A 20,656-nucleotide genomic window follows, 5' to 3' on the forward strand; every position below is an offset into this window, starting at 1 on the left:
AGAAGGACCCAATGCAGCTTGCCTGTGCTACCAGATTAGCTAGCAGGCATCATACTTTAAATTTTGAGTGTGGTCCATATGTCCCATCCACTAACAAGGAGGAGGCAGGTTTTATAACCTATGCTGCATCCAGCCACTAAGCACCGATCAAGACACTTTGGCTTAACTTTAGGGGAGCAGCCCTGTCCTCCATCTTTATGTACAGACTTTGGTAGAAACATACACAGAGGCACTGTGTCACTTAACCTGGAGTAAATTCAATCACTGACTCTGGTTGAGTCGCCCAATCTGTTGCTGCAGCTGGAGACAAAACAGGTGAAGCAGCTGTGACAGTTAGAGAGAGTCTATAGAGAGTGCTAAAGAGCCGTATTTGCTCCATACTCTCAGACTTTTCCCTCTTATCTAGTTAGGTATTTCTGCATGTTCAGGCACATACAGGGGCAGCATTAACCTCGCTCTGTGGGACACTCTCTGTCTCTCTACAATCTCCCGTTAGACCAAAAATCAATCTCCCTGTGGAGCAGCAGCCCATTTGTCCTTGGCTTTGACAGAGGCTTGGGTCAATAAAGGCACTGCATCGCTACTTCATCGTTGGGCCTCCCAGCAAAGCCTCTGCTTGGCACAGCAATACTATGACCAGAGTCCATGATAGATGGCTCCGGCATGTGAATGGAACTACTGGAGCAAGTCAGAGCCACTGGGCAGCACTGACACATTTTGTTGACTCTCCTGCTTTTGTCTCATGATGGTGCATTTGATGGCAAAATGACAGCAACTTTGACTCAGCCCTCTGGATACCACAGGAGATAACATTCCATTTTAAACCTTGGATTATTTATTTTTTCTCGTATAGTCACAAATCTGTTTCCATTAATCTACTTTTTCTTAATTAAGGTACCACTGTCATTCATTTTCTTTGTTGACAAGCCTAATGTACTGTATTTAAAAGACATCCTATATACAAAATCAAGTATTAAACATCCTGTAAAACATTTCTATGATTATATATTTGTTTAAATAGTATATGTTTATCAGCAAGATACAGCTTTATTAAAAACATCACAAGGCGTGCCAGCTATTCTTACATTGTATTCAGGCACATCCATGCTTTGAGGGAAAAAGCTAATGTCAACATGCTAACTTGTTCACCATGACAATTTTAAGATGATGAGTATTTGTATATTATCATGCTTAACATGTTTAATCATCTTGGTACGGCGGTTTCTTATGTTATTAGTTTTCAGGCATTTGGTCAAAGAAAACTGATTTAGATCTTTAGCCTCTTTAAAGCAGCAGATGAAAAGTAAGATGATCACAAAAGTCTGTGAGATTCGTCCTCTGGGAACCATGAATGTCTTTACCAAGTTTCATAAGTATCAAATGACAGTGTGGTAGAAGTTGAATCTGCAAGTCTCTGAATTATAGAGCTATAGATTGAGTTTCAGCTCTTCTTTGTGTAGCTGCTCTGCAACTTTACTGCTCTGGTTCACTCTCACCATTTCCTAAGCTGATATCATCAGAAAAGATCTGGAAACACAATTTACACAATCTGCTCTCCACCACGTTACACAAACACAGTAAGAGATTAGCTGCCAAATATATCCTTCAAAGAGAGTAAATATGACGACTGAGTGCAAATCATCAACAGTTTGATAAGAATTTTGTGATTAAAGCCGGTTCACATGGTTGTTTACTATTTCAGTCCAGAACAAAGCAAACAATGAACGGACATTACCAACTTAAAAATCTCAGTTTTATCAGATGAAACATGTTGTTCTTCATAAAAAAGAAATAATTATGTCTCCAAGTTTTTCTGATAAAGATCCAAGAGATGTGTTTCTACTTACCTGATCTCTATCAGCTTTAGAGCAGGGTATTTTAATACACTGCCTCCTTATCTTTGTTGAGAGGTGCCTGCAGTATTTGTCAAGGCATTACCCAAAGTGGCCTTGTATATACTGGACTCAAACAATGGAAGACACTGTGTAGCAAATGAGGTTGGCAAATTAACTCTCTTAGTGTTAGTAAAATCTTATGCTGACTAAGAACATAATTAACAAAAATCCTTTCAATTACATGATTGTCCCTGGAATGAACATGTGATTTACTAATTAACCTATTGAAGCCCACTTCCCTCAATAACAGTAATGAGCAGACTGGTGAACACAATTAGCTTGACCCTATAATTATTTGTCATGAATAAATGTATGTGTTACTATTATTGTCAATTACATGTCCTGAAAATATATAATCATGCAAAAATTATACATATTATCTCAGCCTCCACCTCTCAGCATCATCCTGAGTTGCTTATGTTAAAACCATAAGAAGGAGCAGCCCTGCTAACAGTCTCACACACTTTGAAAACTGTACAAACACATCACAGTTTACCACAGTGGGACAGGCCTTATTTAACATAAAGCAGAAACAGTTGTGACGCTTCCTATTATCTAAACCTCACATCACGTGGCTTCTGCTCTCAGCTACTTCCTCGTTTGCTTCATATCGGAACTGATGACTCTATTTACTTTCCACCACATGCTTATAGCCGAGCATTTCTGAAGAGAAACTTCACTCAGACTGTCTGACGGCACTTTAATTTAGTTTCAGCCTTCATGACGATTTGAAGATTTCAGCAGTCATGGATCAAGACGTGCTGTCGTTGTCATCCTCTTCATCGTTTTCATCCTCAGCAGCAGTGGTGGCAGCAGAAACTGAAGAAACTTCAGCAAAGATTGACAGCAGCCTCAGTCAGAGTCAACAGAAGCACAAATCTGCCGGAGCATTATGGTATGTACGCTCACATCTCTAAACACAAAAACAGGAACACTTAATGTAAAACAATTTAATGTAAAAGTCCACATACATCAGCCTCGAATAGTGTTGAATTAACACTTCTCTCAATGTTACAGTAAGAAATAAGCTTAGATATTGTGTTAAGTAGTACAGGGGTATTAATATCACATACATGATACTGTGATATAAATATAATACGATATATTATAGATTATTATCTGTAATCAAGTTTGGATGAATTGTATTTTCAAACATGTTCTCGGAGACACCTCATGAAGAAGTTGAGTGAGAGGGGGAATAAAGAGTAGCTGCGGAGTTTCCAGTGAGGTCATAAAGATGTAGGCTTAAATTCATTATTTCACAACACTGATGCACTATCATGTAAATGATAATATATGTAATGTGCGTTTTCATTTCTTCTTATTACAGATGACTTATAGTAACAGTTTGGGGGGGAGGGGGAACACTTAGTAAATATCATGACCGCTCTACCTACACAGATGATTAGTCTTGACCTTAAAATAACCATGTTTGATTGTGAAACTTCACACTTCTCTCCTTTGTAAGGGGGAACGACTGCAGCGTTTCTTCAGCTACAGTTAGAGTTGGTATTGAAATAGATATTTGTCAGAGATGCCATCAGGAGGAAGGAAAGATATTATCTCTCTCTTTATCATATGCCATGACAGTTGATTAGCATATTGCTGCGAGAAGCGGTGGCATTTTGGTGTCCTTCCAAGACAGCATACGATTGAAAACTTTGAGGAACTGATTCACATCAGCTGTCACAGAAGCCAAGAGAGAAAAGGCTCTGGATCAGTGAGACACTGAGGATGGTGTGGTCCCAGTACGATGACTGAATACACACTGCTTACTTGCCAAGACAGGGTACTGGACACAAGTGTGTTAACTGTTTTGTGCTCACACTAGCCACTAAAATTAGGTTCCATTTCACTCCAGCTTCTGCCTTCATCCTACACTTCAGACCCGTTGGTTCAGTGTGGATGACTCACTCATTAGTGGACATAAACAGCCTGTTCCTGCCTTGTTTCACCCAGAGGGAGGACAGATGGTTCAGGGTGTAGATTTAGACAAATATTTTGACTCTGGGTTGAATTTCCTTTTATGTATTCATCTCTTTTTGGTTATCTGGTGAGGCTAAATCGGTTTTACACAAACAATATGTATTTTGTGAAAAACCTACAGTATGCTCCAGCAGGTAATTTTTTAATTTTCTAATTAATCTTTCAAGGCACTTTCTTTCTTCTAATGTCTGTATAGCCACATTAAGATATGAAGCTACCTCACTAACATAAACTAGACCTTCACATTTTTACTGCTTTGACCTGATGTTGACGTAACTGTGTGTTGGAGTTGAGACTAAAGGAGGATCGCAGGTGATCACGGATGTAATTCACTCTAGTGCTTAGCTCTCGGAGGTTACAGCAGTCCCACAGTATGTTTGTGTATAGATGCCACGGGGGGATACGTACTGAGGTCTGTGTTCTTCCCTGAGCCAATTCCCCCCCTGGGCCTTAGATCTCTGCTGCCTCTCTGTCAGCAATTCCTTCTGGACAAGACCTCACAACAAGGCTGGTGGAAAGGAAGCAAATTCATTTTTAGCAAATGTTTTTTATCTCCAAGTGGTTTACAGTAAAAGACATCAGCATTTTACAGGGATCGTCACCCACATTGTTTCCAGAGGCAATCGACATGTGAACACATCGGATAATAAACAGAGTTTTTTATTGTCCAGGAGAACAGATGTAGAGAAATTCACCCTCTTGCTCACTCTTTCGCTCTGTGTATGTGTGTGTGTGTGTGTGTGTGTGTGTGTGTGTATGTGTCTGAGTGTCTTGAGTGCATAATTTGACTGAGCATGCATGTGTGTGCGTGGGTGTGCATAATAACTCTGATTCAATCCTCTCTAAGTGCACTCTATGCGAGTGGGTGTTTGAAAGTGCCCTGACGTTCTTTTGTGTGTACATGTGTTTGCTTATTATTGGAAATCCTCTTCTAATGTTCATCATCATCATGACTTTATCTCTAACTATATATCTGTGTGTGTGTGTATGTGGGCGGGCAGCACTGAGGATGTGACTCCTATGGGTGACAGGTTGCTGTCCACAGAGGAGCAGGTGACTCTGATCACTGAGAGTATGACAGTCACCTCCGCTGACCAGGAGAAACTGCTGCTGCTCAACAAGAACACCGAGCTCCGCAGAGTCAACAAAGAGGTACAACATCACCTTGTTGCTGATGCTCTGTGAATACCAGAGGAGGAGTGTGGGCGTTGTGTGAAACTGTTGCTAAGCTGTGAAGAATCATCATTACAGTAACAGTTTTATTCAACCTGCGCTTCCTAATTTTAATTAGATGCTGCTTAATTAAAAGCGAGGTGAGGGAAGATGATTTGCTTAACTGATGTAAACTGTCGTGTATTTTGTGATTATGGAGCGTTTTACCTCACTGACCTGAATTCACATCCTGATGCTAATGATGTAATGAATGGTGCTCTCAATGACTGCTGTGGTCATCACCACCGTCATCATCACTACCATAAATATATATATATATATATATATATATATATATATATATATATAGATGTAAAGGCACATCTCCACTTCCTCCTACTATCCAGCCATCTGTGTGGAGCCAAAAATATCACTGATAGTTGATCATCATATTAGACACTGCCAGCACAGAAATGAACACTTGAACATCAGTGTGTTAAGACCGACCTACAATGACAGAAAACATCTTTGAGAAACATCGATATGACCTGTTATCCATCCACTAACATGGGAGACGAAGGGTTTACTGCAGCCCACCACCAGGTGGCGATAGAGATGGTTATGGTTCATTTTCGACAAGCTGTCATGTCGTCCACCTTTATGAACAGTAGATGATGACGGCATTGATGATGATGATGTGACAGGTGATGAAGCTGAATGCGGACTGGGACCAGGTGTACCGCAGTGCCACACTGGGTCTGCAGCACAGACTGGAGGCTTTGGAACTGGAGAACACTGCAGTCAAACATCTCAACAGTAGACTGCTGCTCAAAGTGGAACACCAACAGGTAAACACACAGACCTCCTTGGTATGGAGCCTCAAAAGTCTAGATCTCTAGACACTATGGATTATCGTCCAACAGATTTAGACTGTGGAATAGAACATTTGCGATGTTTAGTATTTCACTTGGGGTTTCAGAGTGCAAAGGAATACTACGAGCAGGCTCTGATGCAGGAGCTGAGGAAGAACCAGGAGCTGCACGAATACATCAGGCTGCTGGAGAACAGGACGCAACTTCCACAGAGAACCTGCTCACATGTCAAAGAGGTATTAGACTTGTCAGTGGGTCTGTACACGTCATCAGTTTGCACATTTTCATTTCTGTCAATAGGCTCTCATCTTTGACTTGAATGTCGCTCATCACTGTGTCTTGTTTTAACTGAAGGGCAGCTTCAGTGCTGGGGTAAGTGCTCCTGTGTTGTCGTCCACCACTAATCCACCAAGAGGTCCTGACTTGTCACCCAACATCGTTTCTGGACAAAAACCTTCATCCTCCTTCTTCCCTGCCTCCTCGGGCTCAGAGGAAGGGTGGCAGAGTAAAAGCAAGAGCAGCAGTACCCCACTGGGAGACTCCCAGCAAGAAGTGCATGATCTAAAAGAACAGCTGGGGGCACTGAGATGTCAGGTGAGCTGCTCTCTTCAGCACAGCATCAATAAATGTTCCCATTTCTTATGTGATGAGAGCAGAACTGATGTCAAGCCTCTGTTGCCAGGGGAAGATTTGCTTAATGTTCAGAGGGAGACTTAAATCACAAGGTGAACTGCACCACCAAGTGGCGGTTCTGAAATGTTCTCACAGCACAACGAGAAATATCTTCAGATCACAAGATATTGCTTTGATGCTGGCTCACTGCCATGTTAATGTCTTGTGTCACCAGACTCAGATTTATGAAGCAGAATTTCAGACGGAGCATAACGACCACAAACACACGCTGCTGGAGAACAACAGGCTGAGGAAGAAGAGGGAGGAGATGCGTCAACAGGTGGCACTACTGCAAGAGCAGGTAATGTTTTAATTGTCCATACACACACAAACACACACACACACATTCACACATGAACGTAAATTACATGCATCTGTTATTTAGTGCCACGCTGGATTGGTTAAATATGGGATGTGTTCATTAATGTAGTGCAGTTGCAGTGTAAGTACGCTGTAGTAATCATATGATCCCTTAATGAGACATTTCCTCAAAGTGTTTAGTATAATCTGTTTTGACATATAATGACCTGAATCTTCTCAAGCTCTGTTATTGTCTGTTCATGTTGTTTTTTTCTACCGATTCCGTGATGGTCTTCTGACATCGCCACAGGTCAAGGTTTATGAGGACGACTTCCGACGGGAGCGCTCTGACAAACAGATGTTGCAGAGGCTGCTATTGAAGAAAACGCCTCCCAACAGGGACCCTGTGCTCATCCACCGCTGCAATAATGTACAGCAGCCACTGGGAGGAGACAAGAGGACGCAAAGAACAGAGAAAAGAAAACAGCACCTCCCCTTCTGCCCCAAGCACCCAGACAGAGACAAAGAGTCAGAATGAGGCTCAGAGGGAGACACACAATGGTGATACACGTCACATAGTACATGACTGTTAGGATATTAAATCTTCTTAAATAATGAAAAACTTTATTGTGTCAATGGTTTGTACCATTAAGTTACAGAGATGCTGCAATAAATACACACCACACATCATATATCATATATATCATATATATATATATATATATATATATATATATATATATATATATATATATATATATATATTCTTTCATATAATCTTCTCCTAAGTTACATTTCTATGTTTAATTATAGTTTGTATAGTTTAAATATCTGTATAATAAAATATGAAGTGACCTCATTGTGCTGGTGGTTTGTTATCTGCTCCAACATGAGGACGTGACCTCAATTCATCTCTTTATTTATGATATTTGTATCTTTGTGGGAAATCTGATGTGTTTACAGTGTCACCAGGACATCAGACAGTGAAATAGCGATCAGGTGAACGTGCGTACAGAGCTGCTGTTGAGCAGTGAATCACCTCTGGACTGCAGAGTTATATTTGCCCCATCATAAGGAAGCTGAAAGGTTTAGTGCGTTTCTACATCTGACACTGGTTCACTTATGTGTCACAAAGGAAAAAATTCCACCTGATCAATGTTTATTTATTTGTGACATTCTCTGAAACTACTGACACATATCACCACACAAAATATGTCACGGGGTGACAGGGGTTTTCCTTTATCAAGTTTCTCAGCAGCCCTTAAAAGTTCCCATTATAGCACATGACACACATCCCACATTTTAAACAACAAAAGAAGACCTAGAACCTTTAACCTTACCATTTTTTCGATACTTGAACCTAAACACATATTCACACAGTGTAAAATTAAAGTGATCCTGTGTGTCCACAGCTTAGTTTTCTTAATAATAATAATAATAATAATAATAATAATCATATTGATAAATTATATTTATACAGCACTTTTCAAAACAAAGTTACAAAGTAGCCCTACAAGATGATATTATAAAATCAATTAAAACAGTTTAAATGTCAAGCGATCATTAATAAAAATACGCTAAATATTAAAAAGTAACAAATGAAACATGGCAATGTTAAATAATCAAAACTATTTAATAAAATAGGAATTGCAAGAATGACACAATCCATATCATGTGTTTTAAGTTGTGCGGAAAGTTTACATAAGTTTACATCCATCTCACTTTTTCTTTTTTCTTTAATCCAACTATTTGTTCACAATCTTTAAAATAATTGCATATATCCAACAAATAGGAGGCAGCTCTTTAAAAATATATTTTTTTACATGATTCATGCATATTGACACAAACGTGTCTATCCTAACACTTTATAGGAACAGAAAAGAACAGGAATGATAACAATGACATTATAATATCTGGAACAGTGACAGTGATTATTGGAGGATAAAATCCAATGAATAATAAACTGGGAAAGACAAAGATGAGAATGTTGTTCATATTGAAATGAGAGCATTGGGATTTTCTCTTCTCACAGAGGCTCAGCTACATTCACACACTCATCATACAGAATATGAAACACTGTCTTTGTCCTGTGATCAGTCATCGGCCATTCAATCATCTCCTGACAAGGAAGAGGAAAAATTAAATATGAGGCTGTGACGACTGGAAAAGATAATCCGACAGAATAATGATTTACTGTGAACAAACAAAAAATGTCGATTCATCATAAAGGGCAGCACCAGAAATAACGCGTGTGACGGTAAGTCTGTCTTATTCCCAGTGTAATAACATGACCTCTGTGTGGAGATAACAAAGGCAAGGAACTGTATACCCTCTGAGAACTGCAGGTTTCATGTTTTTTGAAAACAATGCCTGTAGATGTACAACCACACCTTTACTGCAAATCATGGCATTCCCCTTTTTCTTGGAATGTATGACAACATGTGTTAAAATGCTGAGGTGTGACTTTTCCAGTGATGCTGTGTACAGTATATAAGAGCATGACAGAATCCAGAATCCAGACTCAGAGGAAGCGAGAGAGGAAGAGAAGACCGAAGAGCAAACAGGTATTGAGACAAACTGAAGTAGTTGTAGTTAGTACTTACTAATATCTTAAGATGTCAGAAAAAGTTTAAACCAACAGAATATATAAAAAAGATTAGATGTGACGTTACCTTCACAGGATGCTGTTTTTTGGTTCATGCAGTAATTTACAATTGAAAACTCAGGAAGTACTTCTAATCATTTGTATTTTATTGTTTTAATTTAACAAGTTATGAATGTAAGAGTTTGTATTTTTATAACAAGTGCAATGTTCACCTCTGGGTGTGTCTTTAGCCAACAGGTAATAATAATTCAATAAAGAGGCTCTTAATAAACTTGGTTCAAATGGGTCCTGAGGTGAAGTCACAGCTTTATAATGGTCATGGAGGACAGGAAGAATAAGGTGGGGCTCACTGTGACCCCACCTCTATGTGGTTAGATGTTTTTCCCATCAGCCCATTAGGTGTGTCATGCCTCATTTTGGTGTATCCATAAACAAGTAAACTTGTCTTAATGGAAAACAGGATAAATATCCTGTTCTTTCACTGAGTTTCACCAAATTTAAACTTCACATTCCCTCTGTGTTCTCTCCCTCCTCTAACCTCCAGCAACAAACCGTCTCTACACCTCATACAGTTTGGAAGCAGAGAGCCCGCGGCATCTTCAGAGACACAGTGAAGCAGAGATGACTACATCCACAAATAAGCAGCGGGAGGTCTACAACCAGCAGGGCTTCCTCTCAGCTTTGCCTGTGCTGAGCCACGAAGAGCTGAAAGAGGCCAGACACGCCTTCTCTGAGCTGGAGGGGGAATTTGGTGAGTATCAGCAGGTCCGAGTTATTCAAAGAAGGCAGGATTTAATCGAAGTCATAACCAAATGCACTGCAATGAATAGAAATCCCCCGCTTTAGTTCCTTAAAAAAATTACCCTGCCTTGTTCTTTGTTTCACATGAAACTAAATTAAACAGGATCAGAAAGATGTGATAAGGCTCAAGAATCACACTATTTGTCAGTGGTTAGATATTATATGTGTGCCTGTGTGTATCACCAGGTGAAGCGTACACCCAGTACAGCCTCCACAATGTTCACCTTCAGTATCTGTGGGTGATGAGCCTGACCAAACACCCTCGTATCCTGCAAGTTGTCAAAACCATCCTGGGCCCTGACGTCATCCTGCTGGACTCCCGCTTCATCTGCAAATACCCAACACTCAAAGGAGGTAACATCCAGAAGAATGTTGGAGGAGGATCCAAACTTGATGGGAATGATGGAGAGAATGTGCTTCCATATGTGGCCTGGCATCAGGATATGAGGTAGATTATAGTCCAGAAAAAGAGAACTCTTTTGTCTTGCCTTGCTTTGTCTAAGTGTCACTGTTGTGTTTGCAGGTATTGGGGTATTGCCGGTGGCCCTGTTCTCTCTGTGTGGCTCGCTTTAGACGACTCACAGGAGGAAAACGGCGCCCTTCAGGTCATCCCAGGTATCTCAGCGACTCTTTTATTCTTCTTGTGACCATTTATCCCTTTATGTTATTTTTCTAGAGTGGAAAAACGTCATTAGATTTACTTTCAACAACCTGCGTCACATAGTTCAACTTTTTTTCTACTAATTGCCCCTGTAGGCAGCCACTGCTCCGGCATGTTGCCCCATCGCCAAGCCACCCGCCTGGGAAACATGCTGTCAGTCAACCAGGAGATCCCAGAGGAGCTGGTGCAGACAGATGAAGCTGTGTTTTGTCCTCTGCTGGCCGGACAGATGTCTGTGAGTTGCTTTTGTTTTTGCTAAAGATGACAGTTTAGGTATAAATTCAACTGAAGTTGGATTAAATAGGATTTTGGATTTGTTTTAAAAGATCCATGACGGGCTCCTCGTCCATGCCAGTAATGCCAACACATCCCAGAGGAGGCGCTGTGGGCTTGTGATCCGTTACGTCCCCACCTGTGCTTACCCCATACAGGTGAGATAAACAAACACGAGGACAGTCCTGTCATGTTTCCACAGTCTCACTCTGTATTGATCCTGACTCACTCTGTTTCTGTTAGGATCCCAATCGTCCCAGGAAGTTTCATGCCACATTGTTGGCCTGTGGAGACGATCATTTCCATCATTTCTCCAACAAAAGCACATGAAAACTGTCTGACCTCCACGCTTTACAAGCTTATTGTGTGTGTTTATATTTAAAAAATATGTATTCTATGAGATAGCTAGCTTGTTATATATTGTTTAGTTTAGACATTGTATTGTCCTCCTACCTTTCAATTAAGCTTTAAAATAAATGCTATGAATGCTATAAGTAACCAAACACTGTTCAGTTAATTTCTGTTGTGCAGTTTTTCCAAGTTCACATACACTGATGTGTGAGCAGCTTTACAACTTAATAAAGTATTGAAATATGATCCAGAGGAAAGTGGTGCTTTATTGTTTGTAGTTAGATTTTGGGAAATAAAATAAAATATCCTTCAAATCCACAAGTGAACACATCAGTCATTTTGAGACAAAAACACAGATGATGTTCATGTGAAATCTGCAATTTAATCGATTTATGGTTCATCAGTGTTATTAATTCAAACTGAGCTTTTAAATGGGATGGGTTTCTTTTTACCAATAAGCTCTGTTCCACTTAAAGTTCGTCTTTATGGAAAACAATCCTAGATGTACTGTGATATATAAAAACCTTAAAACTACCTTTAACGATAGTAACGTTTCCCTGATATGGGCTAGCATAATAGACAAAGTAAGATTCATGGTCCTGAAAATGTACACAGGACCTTACATTTCCTGTGCGAAATATAGAGTAAAAGTTTAAATAACTCCAGAATGTATTTGGGTAACTACGACATACTTGAACCCCCAATTTCAGAGATTGTGAGTTTTTAAAGGTCCAGTGTGTAAGATTTAGGTGAAAGAGAACTATTGGCAGATATTTCATGTAGAATAATCCTCAGGATGCTCACTAGTTCGTTTCATCTAAATTGTTTGAATTATAGTTTTCTTTACCCCAGAAAAAGCCCTTTATATTTAAATACTTTATATTTACATTGAGGGGGGTCCTCTCTACGGAGGCTGCCATGTTTTTTACATTAGTCCAGACTGGACAAACTAAACACCTTTTGAATTTTTATGACAACTGAAGCTACCACAGGTTCTTTTTCATGTTTGGAATGAGAGGGTGAGGTGAGGGGTGTTCAGCTGCAACATGAAATTTCAACACTAGATATCTATAAATTCTACACACTGAACCTTTAAGGTGGTGCTTTCTGATGCTTTCTATATATGAGTATGTAGTTATGCCATAGTATTTATTTGTAGATAATTCGTGATTCCCATTGCTTTATTTTAGTAAAGACAAAAATTGCAAAATTGTATTTGTCTAGTTGCTTTTATTGAGAACCTCAATACAACACATTGATAATATCAAGATATGGACGAATGCTCAGAGACAAGTAAGTGCTTCTATAGAAAATACAATTTTAGGTGGATAAAAAAGAGACATCCAGACTGTGATTAGAGAGACTTCTTAAGCCAGTTTCAGTGTCTCTTTGACTAAGACACCTACTCCATCAAACACTTTGTGAATGGGAGCATTGCACATGAAGGCACAGGTGGTGACCAGCTTGTTTTTGACATCAACATGAGCTTCTTCCACGTCCTTGTTCACATGTTTGCAGCCCATCTCCTTTAAAGCTGCGGCTGTCTGAGCATATGGCCACCTGAGGGGCACAACAGAGGAACAGTCAGAACTGGAGAATACATTTCTTTATAGAAATTTGATGGTGAAGAACTATTCCACTCACTTTTCACACTCTTTGTCCTGTCCCACAGTCAGCTCACAGCCTGGCAAGATTTTGGCGGCGAGGACGGGGGAGATGCAGCACATGCCCAGGGGTTTACCAGCCTTGTGGAAAGCCTTGATGAGCTTCTCCAGATGTGGCTGGACGGTGCAGTCCTTATTCTTCACTGCCCAGTCACTCAGGTTCTTAGCCACACCGAAACCCCCTGAACAGAGACATGCACACACAGAGGATACAGTTCAAATAAAAGAAAGAAATGTTAAATAATTAATTTTGTGGTGTCAGTTTCTGGCAGTCAGACCTGGGATGATGACTGCATCGAATGCTGTAACATCTAACTTGGCCAGATCAGTCACTTCACCCCTGGCGATACGGGCACTTTCCTGCAGGACGTTTCTTTTCTCAGCCGTGGGTTTCCCCTCGCAGTGATTCACAACGTGCATCTGATCCACATTCGGAGCAAACATCTGCACCTGAAGTGAAACACAGACATGTAAAATGTTCTGCTGTGTATCGGATCAGATTCAGAAAGGTTATTCTCTATCTCAGTGGGTCAGGATTATGGCACTGCTCTTGTACATGCAAGATTAGATCCTGTACTTTAAATGAAATATTCAACAGCTTCACTTTTAATCTCTTCTTTTCCTGCACTTACTTTTGCTCCAGCGCGACTCAGGTGGATGAGAACAGCGGAGGCCTCGTGGACCTCTGTGCCGTCATAGACTCCACAGCCTGAGAGAATAACTGCAACACGCTTTGCCATGATTCCTATTAAACACGCACATAGAGCACAATGTGTACAAAACCTTAATCTTTCTGACTTTGACGTCAGAGTTGATCCCCTTTTTATTTCACTATGAGACATGAAGAAGACTTGATTAACCGAGCACTGCTCCTGAGCCTCCTGTTCATGTACTGCACATAAAAAATTACAGAGCCAGGTGAGGGAGGAGCCTCAGCTGCTGCTGTGACTTCAGCGTTCATACCCTTATTCAGTAACATTTTCATCGGCAGACTATCCTGCTTACCAGACTTTATAAAAACCTTTCTCTTTGACTATTCGAGTATTTCATCCTGACTGTGAAACCCTCTGCAGAGCTCACCATTAAAGAGACAACTCCGGTCTGAGAAACTCTTTATTTCACATCTCGAGATAAATTTCCTCCACACATGTACTTGATGATTTAGCATTTCACAGTTTGCCTCGTGCATGTTGCACAGATACTTTGTAGAATAAAAGAATATAATCACACATTTATATTTAAAAAAAACATTTTGTTGGTAAAATAGTATCTAGAAAGCAGTGGTTAGGTTCAGATAACAGAAGTTAAGTTCAGATAGCAGAAGTTAGATTCCTCTCACCTTGTATGTGCTGGAGTTCTTGCTGTGTGCACTGGAGCTGTTCAGTACTAATGTGTTGCCTGAAATTTGAAACCCTCTTTATAGTCCTGCCTGCCTCTCCTGGCTCCACCCTCACCAACCTGCCGTCCAACAGGCTGACATCATGCTCCTTACAGGAAACCAGGAACTCTACTGGTTACTAATGGCCTAGTTTGAGGATGAAAATGCTGAGTCACTCTTATCAGTCATTAAACAATAGAACTGACGTATTAATGCCACACTGACCTGTTTGCACAGGGTTAATTTATAACTAGCTCACATTCAAAGCTCTGTGGTTGAGAATCAAACGCAAACATTCAAACCGTTTAGATATAAATGTTTTGTTTTATTCATTCTTATGAAGGTGAGACTCTTCAGGCTAATACATTATTTTGTCACGCTCGGTTCAGCTTTGAGATTTAGCTTCAACATGTCTGTCTTACAGATAAAGTTATTAAAGTCACCACTTTGTCAATTTGTATTTTTCAATTTTAATGCATATTCAAAAGTTATATGTGTTTATGTTTCAGTTACACAGACATAATCCGTTTGTGATAGATGATAATTTATATCCTCTTTGTAAAAACATTGAAAAAAGAATGAAACCAGGCTTTATTCATCATTCAGAGCTTTGTTCTGGAAATGTATGAAACTTTGCACATATCTAAGTAGATAATGCATGATTGTTATATAAAAATATAAAATGTGAGAAATGTTGTAATGACTTCTATTCAACTGGATAGGTTTCATGGTAAAAAATATGTTAGTGAGATTGTGTTTACCATATTAACATGTGATTAAAGTCATTTCGAAAACAAGAAGATATTCAAGATGTTCTCATTTTCAGATCATGGAACACATAGATAAACAGATGAATTAGAACACATAAGCTACATCAGATCTGTAATATTTATTATTTACTGGTTAAAATGTACATAGACAATTTGAACTATAAATGTCTGTTTAATAGCATTTCAATTATATCCTTGTGTCAATGTTTTATTATACCACAGTTCCTGGTCAACTAACTTCAAATCAAAGGCATGAATTCATACTGAGGGCATTGTATTTTGTGTGTGTGTGTGTGTGTGTGTGTGTGTGTGTGTGTGTGTGTGTGTGTGTGTGTGTGTATGTTTTTTCCCAGTAAGGTGTCGCCTCTGCTCTCAGGTTTCTGCTGATGTGCTGACGTCACACTCAGCTGTATAAAGTTCAGCTGCCAGTTGTGATAGACCCACAGACACTGAAATGACTGAACGACACACACTACATTTGTCCGTGGGCATCCTCGGTATCTCTGGAGGTAGGATTTCACTCTTATTGTTTAGTTATGATTTTTTTTTTTAACAGCATTTGTACCAAAGAGCTAGGAGCCAGCTCCCCTGCTGTTATAATAAAGTTCTAAACATCAAACTGAATTGTCATAAACCTAACATCTTAAAATATTCATCATTCAGAGTTCTGTTGTTGTAAATTAATAAAATAAAGATATTGATTTGATATTAAATATTTGAAAAAGTATGTTCAAGTTCTAAATCAAAATACAAAACCTAAACAATTATATTATTCAAAACCAGCTCTATGCTTGAAAACATCTGTATAAAATGTTTTTATCTGTATGAAAATGTTCAGAGAAACAAGTTGTAACTTGGCATCTGAGTTGTGTTACTTTAGTTTTTCATTACCAGCAGGTGTCTGTAGAGATAATAAAGATATTCTGTTGTAAACTCCAGGTTCTCTCCTGCTCTTGGTGAACGACTATGCCAGCTCGCCTGGAAAAGACTTCATCCCCTATACTGCACTGGGGATTCTGCTCCTCATCATCGCAGCCCTTTTAGCTTATACAGGTTGGTGAATCTAAATTAAAAAATATTTGTTATCCAGCTTGTTCATTCGTGCTATTGGTTTGGTTTTGTGTGCAAATAAAAAAAAGAATCCTCTCCCTTGTCCCTCTGCTCTGTTTACTCTTCCTCTCTCAGGTATCTGTCGCAGTCTGTCCCACGCCCAGCTCTTTTCGTCTCTGTGTCTCACTGTCTCTGCCCTGTGGTGTGGCTCAGGTCTGGTGTACATCCTGGTGGGGCAGGGAGTTCTGCAGCAAACAGATCTCAGGTCCTCTCTCGTTCCTGGTCTGGCAGCGTTCACCTTAGCTCTGCTCATCATTGGCAGCGTAGCCCTCTTAGTAAAAAAGGCAGTTCTGTCTCTCATAGCCATCAGTATCAGTTTAGCATGCGCCCATCAAATCGCTGGTCTGTCTGCGGCAGGTTTTGGTCTGTCTGCAACAGCAGCAAACTACCTCCTCGTCTGTCTGGTTGGTGTTTACTTTGGTTTTGGGCGACTGCTGTCCACTATCACTCAAGGTAAAGTGGAACCTCCAGGAATAAACCTGAAGGGAAAAGCTGAGCTGAAAACGGAGCAGAACCAGAAGTGTGGTGATGCAGTGTCAGTGGGTTTGGTGATGAACTTGTTGTCTGCCTGTGTGTTAGCCTGTCCTCTGTTAGGTGTGGTCCCCCGGCTCTTCGTCGGTCACGTCCCCTGGCTGTGGACAGCCGGAGTCTTCCAGCTTGGCATGTGTGTCCTCTTTTACCGAGCCATGGACACATTAGCTGCCACTTTCTATGGCTTCACTGCCCTGCTGAAATTTGCAGAGGGCTACACTGCTCTCTTATCATTCTATTCAATCGAGCCATTCTCCCCTGTTCCTTTCCCTGTTGTCTTCTCTGTGCTTTTCTTCATCCTGGCTCTGTTCAGTTGTCAGAAGAGTTTGTTGGAGGGGCTCTACCAGTTATTCTTTGCAGCTTATTGCATTGCAATTGCAGCCCAGCCTCAAGGCTTCCACCAAGGAGGTACTCAAGGTGTACAGGCCGCTATATTTGTAGTCTCTGCCTTCATGCTTTTAATTACCACATTCAACATGGTCTCCAGGACCATGATCCCCACAGGACAAGGTTATTTCAAAGCTTTAGTAAACAGGATGCCAGGCCTGGCTCTCAGAGCACAAGATAAAGAACTACATACACCTCACCTGGGCTCCTCCAAATTTGCAGATGCAGAGGTGTTAGGCCACGCCTGCAGCGTGCTGGCTGCTTTCGCTATCACAGCCACAGTAGGTGACAGAGATCCTCTGTCTGTGCTGATTCTGCCCTGGGTGGTGGTGGCTGGTGGGGCGGTGCAGCTGCTCTGTGGCTCAGTAGCTTTTGCTCGGGGTAAAACCTTTGAGAGCACGGTTTTTCTTCTCAACGGGATGATGTGGAGTGTGTGGGGGTTGACACGATACGGCGGCCTGTACGGTGACACCAGAGGCTTTAACGTTGCTGTCGGGATCATTAGCTTCATGCTATTTAACGGCTTGGTGACGGCTGCGGCGCTGTTTCTGAACATCGCCTGGTTTGCCTACGCCTTCACCTTCCAGCTCATCCTCATTAGCTTCCTGCTGGATGCAGTGGGTGCTCTGCCTTATGGTTATGACATCGGAATCACCATCATCTTTGGTCTCGTCAGTTTTTATTGCTTCCTGAGCCACATTTTCAACAGCACCTTCCAGTCCCCTCAGATCCCTTTAGGGAAACCTTTAATCAAACTGAGTGGTATCGGAGGAGGGGCAAATGTCTGTCCACACGTACCAGCCCGCAAGGCCTCCTCTGTCCAGCAGATTGCAGGTGAGATACAAGAGACATTCAGGTTGATCAAACATTTGTTATTTACTTGATGTGATAATTTTTTTAAATCTTTCTGCAGAAATCATGAAAAATGGGGGCATATGTGGAATGCCCACTGACACCGTCTATGTGCTGGTGGCGGCTTGCAACAGGCCTGATGCAGTTGTTAAAGCTTACAAGTGAGTTTCTGCGTTGATGAGTTTTCCATTACCTGCATTCATTCATCGATTCTCTCTCATAAGTCTACAATTGCTGCGTTCGACTCCAGGGTGAAGAAGCAGGCACAGGACCGACCGATGTCCATGTGGATCTCCTCCATCAAGCAGCTGGAGCCGGTGCGACATCTGCTGAGCCCCCTGCTGCTGGACTTCATGGAGGCGGCATGGCCCTCCTCCATTAGCATGGTTATACCCAGAGGTAAGGCTTGGTTGAGTGTGTAAGATTCTGTGTGTGCCAGTGTAGGTGCCTGGAGGGTTTATTTTGAGCATCACAGCTGTAATTTTCTCACACAGGTCCCTGGATGGACATTTTTGGTTTGGGGGATGCGGCCAAGCACATCGGGACTCCACAGAGCATTGCCATCAGATACCCAGACTGTTCTGTGGCCACACACCTCATTCGCCTGGTGAGGACTGCGTATGAGGAACACAACATGTCTCTTTGTAAAACTCACCAGCAAAGCTTTTAGTCAATACAACTACTTTTATTGCAGGTGGGGCCCATTGCAGTTACCTCAGCCAACCCTACAGGGGAGGCAGACACAACTCACCACAATCAAGTTTATGCCAAACTGGGAGACAAGGTGATGATTGTAATTTAGTTTTATTAAATAGAAAAGGCACTTGTGTTTTCCATTTTTGCAATAAATGTGTGTTTTTCTTGGTTAGGTCGACGGTGTTCTATGTGACGGCCCCTCCCCAGAGAACATTGCATCTACTGTGGTTGACTGCACTAAGATTGAAACAGGACACATTGGTTTCTTCAGAGTGGGTCTCATTCCTAAGTCCAAGGTAATATAAATACATTGTTCTGAATAAACAATGTCACTTCATCGCCTGCTCTAACTTATACTGTTTGCATGGTTCTTCAGGTTCTTCAGATCTTTGAGGAGGTTCAGAAGAGACACAGACAGGGGCAGACCAATCCAGCTTTTGAGTACGAGCTGCATCCACCAGACACACACCATGAACGGAATTCAGGAAACTTCGACATAATAGAATTAGGAATGGAATCTGCTAACTCAACACCATCCACAGTTTCACCTCAACAAAGCCCAGAAATGAGAAATCGCTTATAGGAAGAAGACATACTATCAATGCACTATTTAAAAATCTCAATTTAAAAAATATGAAAAATTGATCGATACATTAAAAATGAAAGTGTCTGCCTTTTTTAAATCTTTAATACAGGAACCTCCTTATATTTATGTGAAAATAATATGTTTTGTGTACAGTATATTGTCTGTATGTTTGTAATTTAAATGTAATATATTGTAAATGTTGTATATTAAATAATATTAATGCACTGTATATATTTTCATGATAAAATTACAATAGATTCATTAATTAATGACTTGTTAACATATAAACAGTATAATTTGGTTTAAATGTGTTTTACTCAATGAAACCATATTCATAGTAATGTTTGCAGAAAACACCCTGATATGAAAATCAAGCTATTGCACTGTAACTTACACTGTGTGCAAGATTATTGAATACTCAAATGTCTGAGTAGAATATGGAAACAGTCCCATAAAGTACACTATATATTGTGGATTGTAGTGTCACTTTTAACTGTACTTGAAGAGTTACATTTCATAATAATAATAATAATTTCATAAGATTTTAGTAATGACAAGAAGCTCATTCTAAGTAAAGGTGTTGAGTATTTGTATGGAGGCAAGAGACATACAAAGACAAAATTAATGTTTGCGCCTGTTATAGCAGGATAGTAACACTATTATTATCATTAGTTTGTAGATTTGGTCCCATTCTCTAGAGTAAATGGTAAATGGATGTGTGTCATTAGGATTATTACCGTATAAATCACAGCCAACATATTTTTTTCAATAAAACGTTTTGATGAGAATTTGACTGGTATTCAAATATGTTTATTCATAAAAATGTTTCATCATTATAAACATAAAATGCCAGTTGACTGAGTATTAAATTTACCATTTATTAACTGTTTCAAATATCATTTTCCTCTTGCTTACATGAGCTTCATCAGGAGGACCAAAAAATTCAAATAACACTTTAATCCAACCAGTAAATAACAAAATGTGTTTAATATCTAAAATGACACAATCTTGCAGGTTTGGTATTTGGAAAAACTCTCAGTATAAACATATCATTCAGTGACTGTAAACTGATAATGATTATGTGAACAGGGAAAAAAGATAAAGTGAATGATAC

General features: G+C 40.2%; 4 protein-coding genes across 4 annotated transcripts; 3 read left to right on the forward strand and 1 right to left on the reverse strand.

Moving 5' to 3' along the window:
• Nucleotides 1-2,447: 2,447 nt before the first annotated feature.
• On the forward strand, nt 2,448-7,499 carry LOC109624817 (TNFAIP3-interacting protein 1). The gene is made up of 7 exons (XM_020079737.2): nt 2,448-2,790; nt 4,883-5,033; nt 5,738-5,881; nt 6,013-6,141; nt 6,260-6,499; nt 6,753-6,878; nt 7,188-7,499. The coding sequence occupies exons 1-7, from the start codon at nt 2,642-2,644 to the stop codon at nt 7,413-7,415; spliced, it is 1,167 nt and encodes a 388-aa protein (XP_019935296.2). The 5' UTR covers nt 2,448-2,641; the 3' UTR covers nt 7,416-7,499.
• Nucleotides 7,500-9,340: 1,841 nt separating this feature from the next.
• Nucleotides 9,341-11,814, forward strand: LOC109624777 (L-threonyl-[L-threonyl-carrier protein] 4-chlorinase). Its single transcript, XM_020079687.2, has 7 exons — nt 9,341-9,441; nt 10,027-10,233; nt 10,470-10,731; nt 10,807-10,898; nt 11,040-11,179; nt 11,271-11,375; nt 11,461-11,814. The coding sequence occupies exons 2-7, from the start codon at nt 10,104-10,106 to the stop codon at nt 11,545-11,547; spliced, it is 816 nt and encodes a 271-aa protein (XP_019935246.2). The 5' UTR covers nt 9,341-9,441; nt 10,027-10,103; the 3' UTR covers nt 11,548-11,814.
• A 964-nt stretch (nt 11,815-12,778) lies between these two features.
• Nucleotides 12,779-14,770, reverse strand: LOC109624309 (glutamine amidotransferase-like class 1 domain-containing protein 3, mitochondrial). The gene is made up of 5 exons (XM_020078871.2): nt 14,572-14,770; nt 13,865-13,977; nt 13,511-13,682; nt 13,213-13,414; nt 12,779-13,128 (listed from the first exon to the last, which is right to left on the reverse strand). Exons 2-5 carry the CDS (start codon nt 13,970-13,972, stop codon nt 12,936-12,938), a joined length of 675 nt encoding a protein of 224 aa, XP_019934430.1. The 5' UTR covers nt 13,973-13,977; nt 14,572-14,770; the 3' UTR covers nt 12,779-12,935.
• A 1,000-nt stretch (nt 14,771-15,770) lies between these two features.
• On the forward strand, nt 15,771-19,771 carry LOC109624703 (uncharacterized). The gene is made up of 9 exons (XM_020079578.2): nt 15,771-15,889; nt 16,320-16,433; nt 16,566-18,242; nt 18,322-18,421; nt 18,511-18,659; nt 18,755-18,867; nt 18,955-19,044; nt 19,130-19,252; nt 19,333-19,771. The coding sequence occupies exons 1-9, from the start codon at nt 15,835-15,837 to the stop codon at nt 19,537-19,539; spliced, it is 2,628 nt and encodes an 875-aa protein (XP_019935137.2). The 5' UTR covers nt 15,771-15,834; the 3' UTR covers nt 19,540-19,771.
• Nucleotides 19,772-20,656: the final 885 nt, after the last annotated feature.

Source organism: Paralichthys olivaceus, chromosome 9, assembly GCF_024713975.1.
Source record: "Paralichthys olivaceus isolate ysfri-2021 chromosome 9, ASM2471397v2, whole genome shotgun sequence".
Lineage (NCBI taxonomy): Eukaryota > Metazoa > Chordata > Actinopteri > Pleuronectiformes > Paralichthyidae > Paralichthys > Paralichthys olivaceus.

Bases quoted from the DNA above. Each gene is read 5' to 3' on its own strand.
- LOC109624817 (XM_020079737.2), top strand. From the start codon at position 2,642: ATGGATCAAGACGTGCTGTCGTTGTCATCCTCTTCATCGTTTTCATCC. The intron at 2,791-4,882 runs GTATGTACGCTC...GTGGGCGGGCAG, and splicing joins AAATCTGCCGGAGCATTATG to CACTGAGGATGTGACTCCTA. The intron at 5,882-6,012 runs GTAAACACACAG...TTGGGGTTTCAG, and splicing joins TCAAAGTGGAACACCAACAG to AGTGCAAAGGAATACTACGA.
- LOC109624777 (XM_020079687.2), top strand. From the start codon at position 10,104: ATGACTACATCCACAAATAAGCAGCGGGAGGTCTACAACCAGCAGGGC. The intron at 10,732-10,806 runs GTAGATTATAGT...TTGTGTTTGCAG, and splicing joins GCCTGGCATCAGGATATGAG to GTATTGGGGTATTGCCGGTG. The intron at 11,376-11,460 runs GTGAGATAAACA...TGTTTCTGTTAG, and splicing joins CCTGTGCTTACCCCATACAG to GATCCCAATCGTCCCAGGAA.
- LOC109624309 (XM_020078871.2), bottom strand. From the start codon at position 13,972: ATGGCAAAGCGTGTTGCAGTTATTCTCTCAGGCTGTGGAGTCTATGAC. The intron at 13,415-13,510 runs GTCTGACTGCCA...GTCTCTGTTCAG, and splicing joins CGATGCAGTCATCATCCCAG to GGGGTTTCGGTGTGGCTAAG. The intron at 13,129-13,212 runs GTGAGTGGAATA...TGTGCCCCTCAG, and splicing joins CAGGACAAAGAGTGTGAAAA to GTGGCCATATGCTCAGACAG.
- LOC109624703 (XM_020079578.2), top strand. From the start codon at position 15,835: ATGACTGAACGACACACACTACATTTGTCCGTGGGCATCCTCGGTATC. The intron at 18,422-18,510 runs GTGAGTTTCTGC...GTTCGACTCCAG, and splicing joins GCAGTTGTTAAAGCTTACAA to GGTGAAGAAGCAGGCACAGG. The intron at 18,660-18,754 runs GTAAGGCTTGGT...TTTCTCACACAG, and splicing joins TAGCATGGTTATACCCAGAG to GTCCCTGGATGGACATTTTT.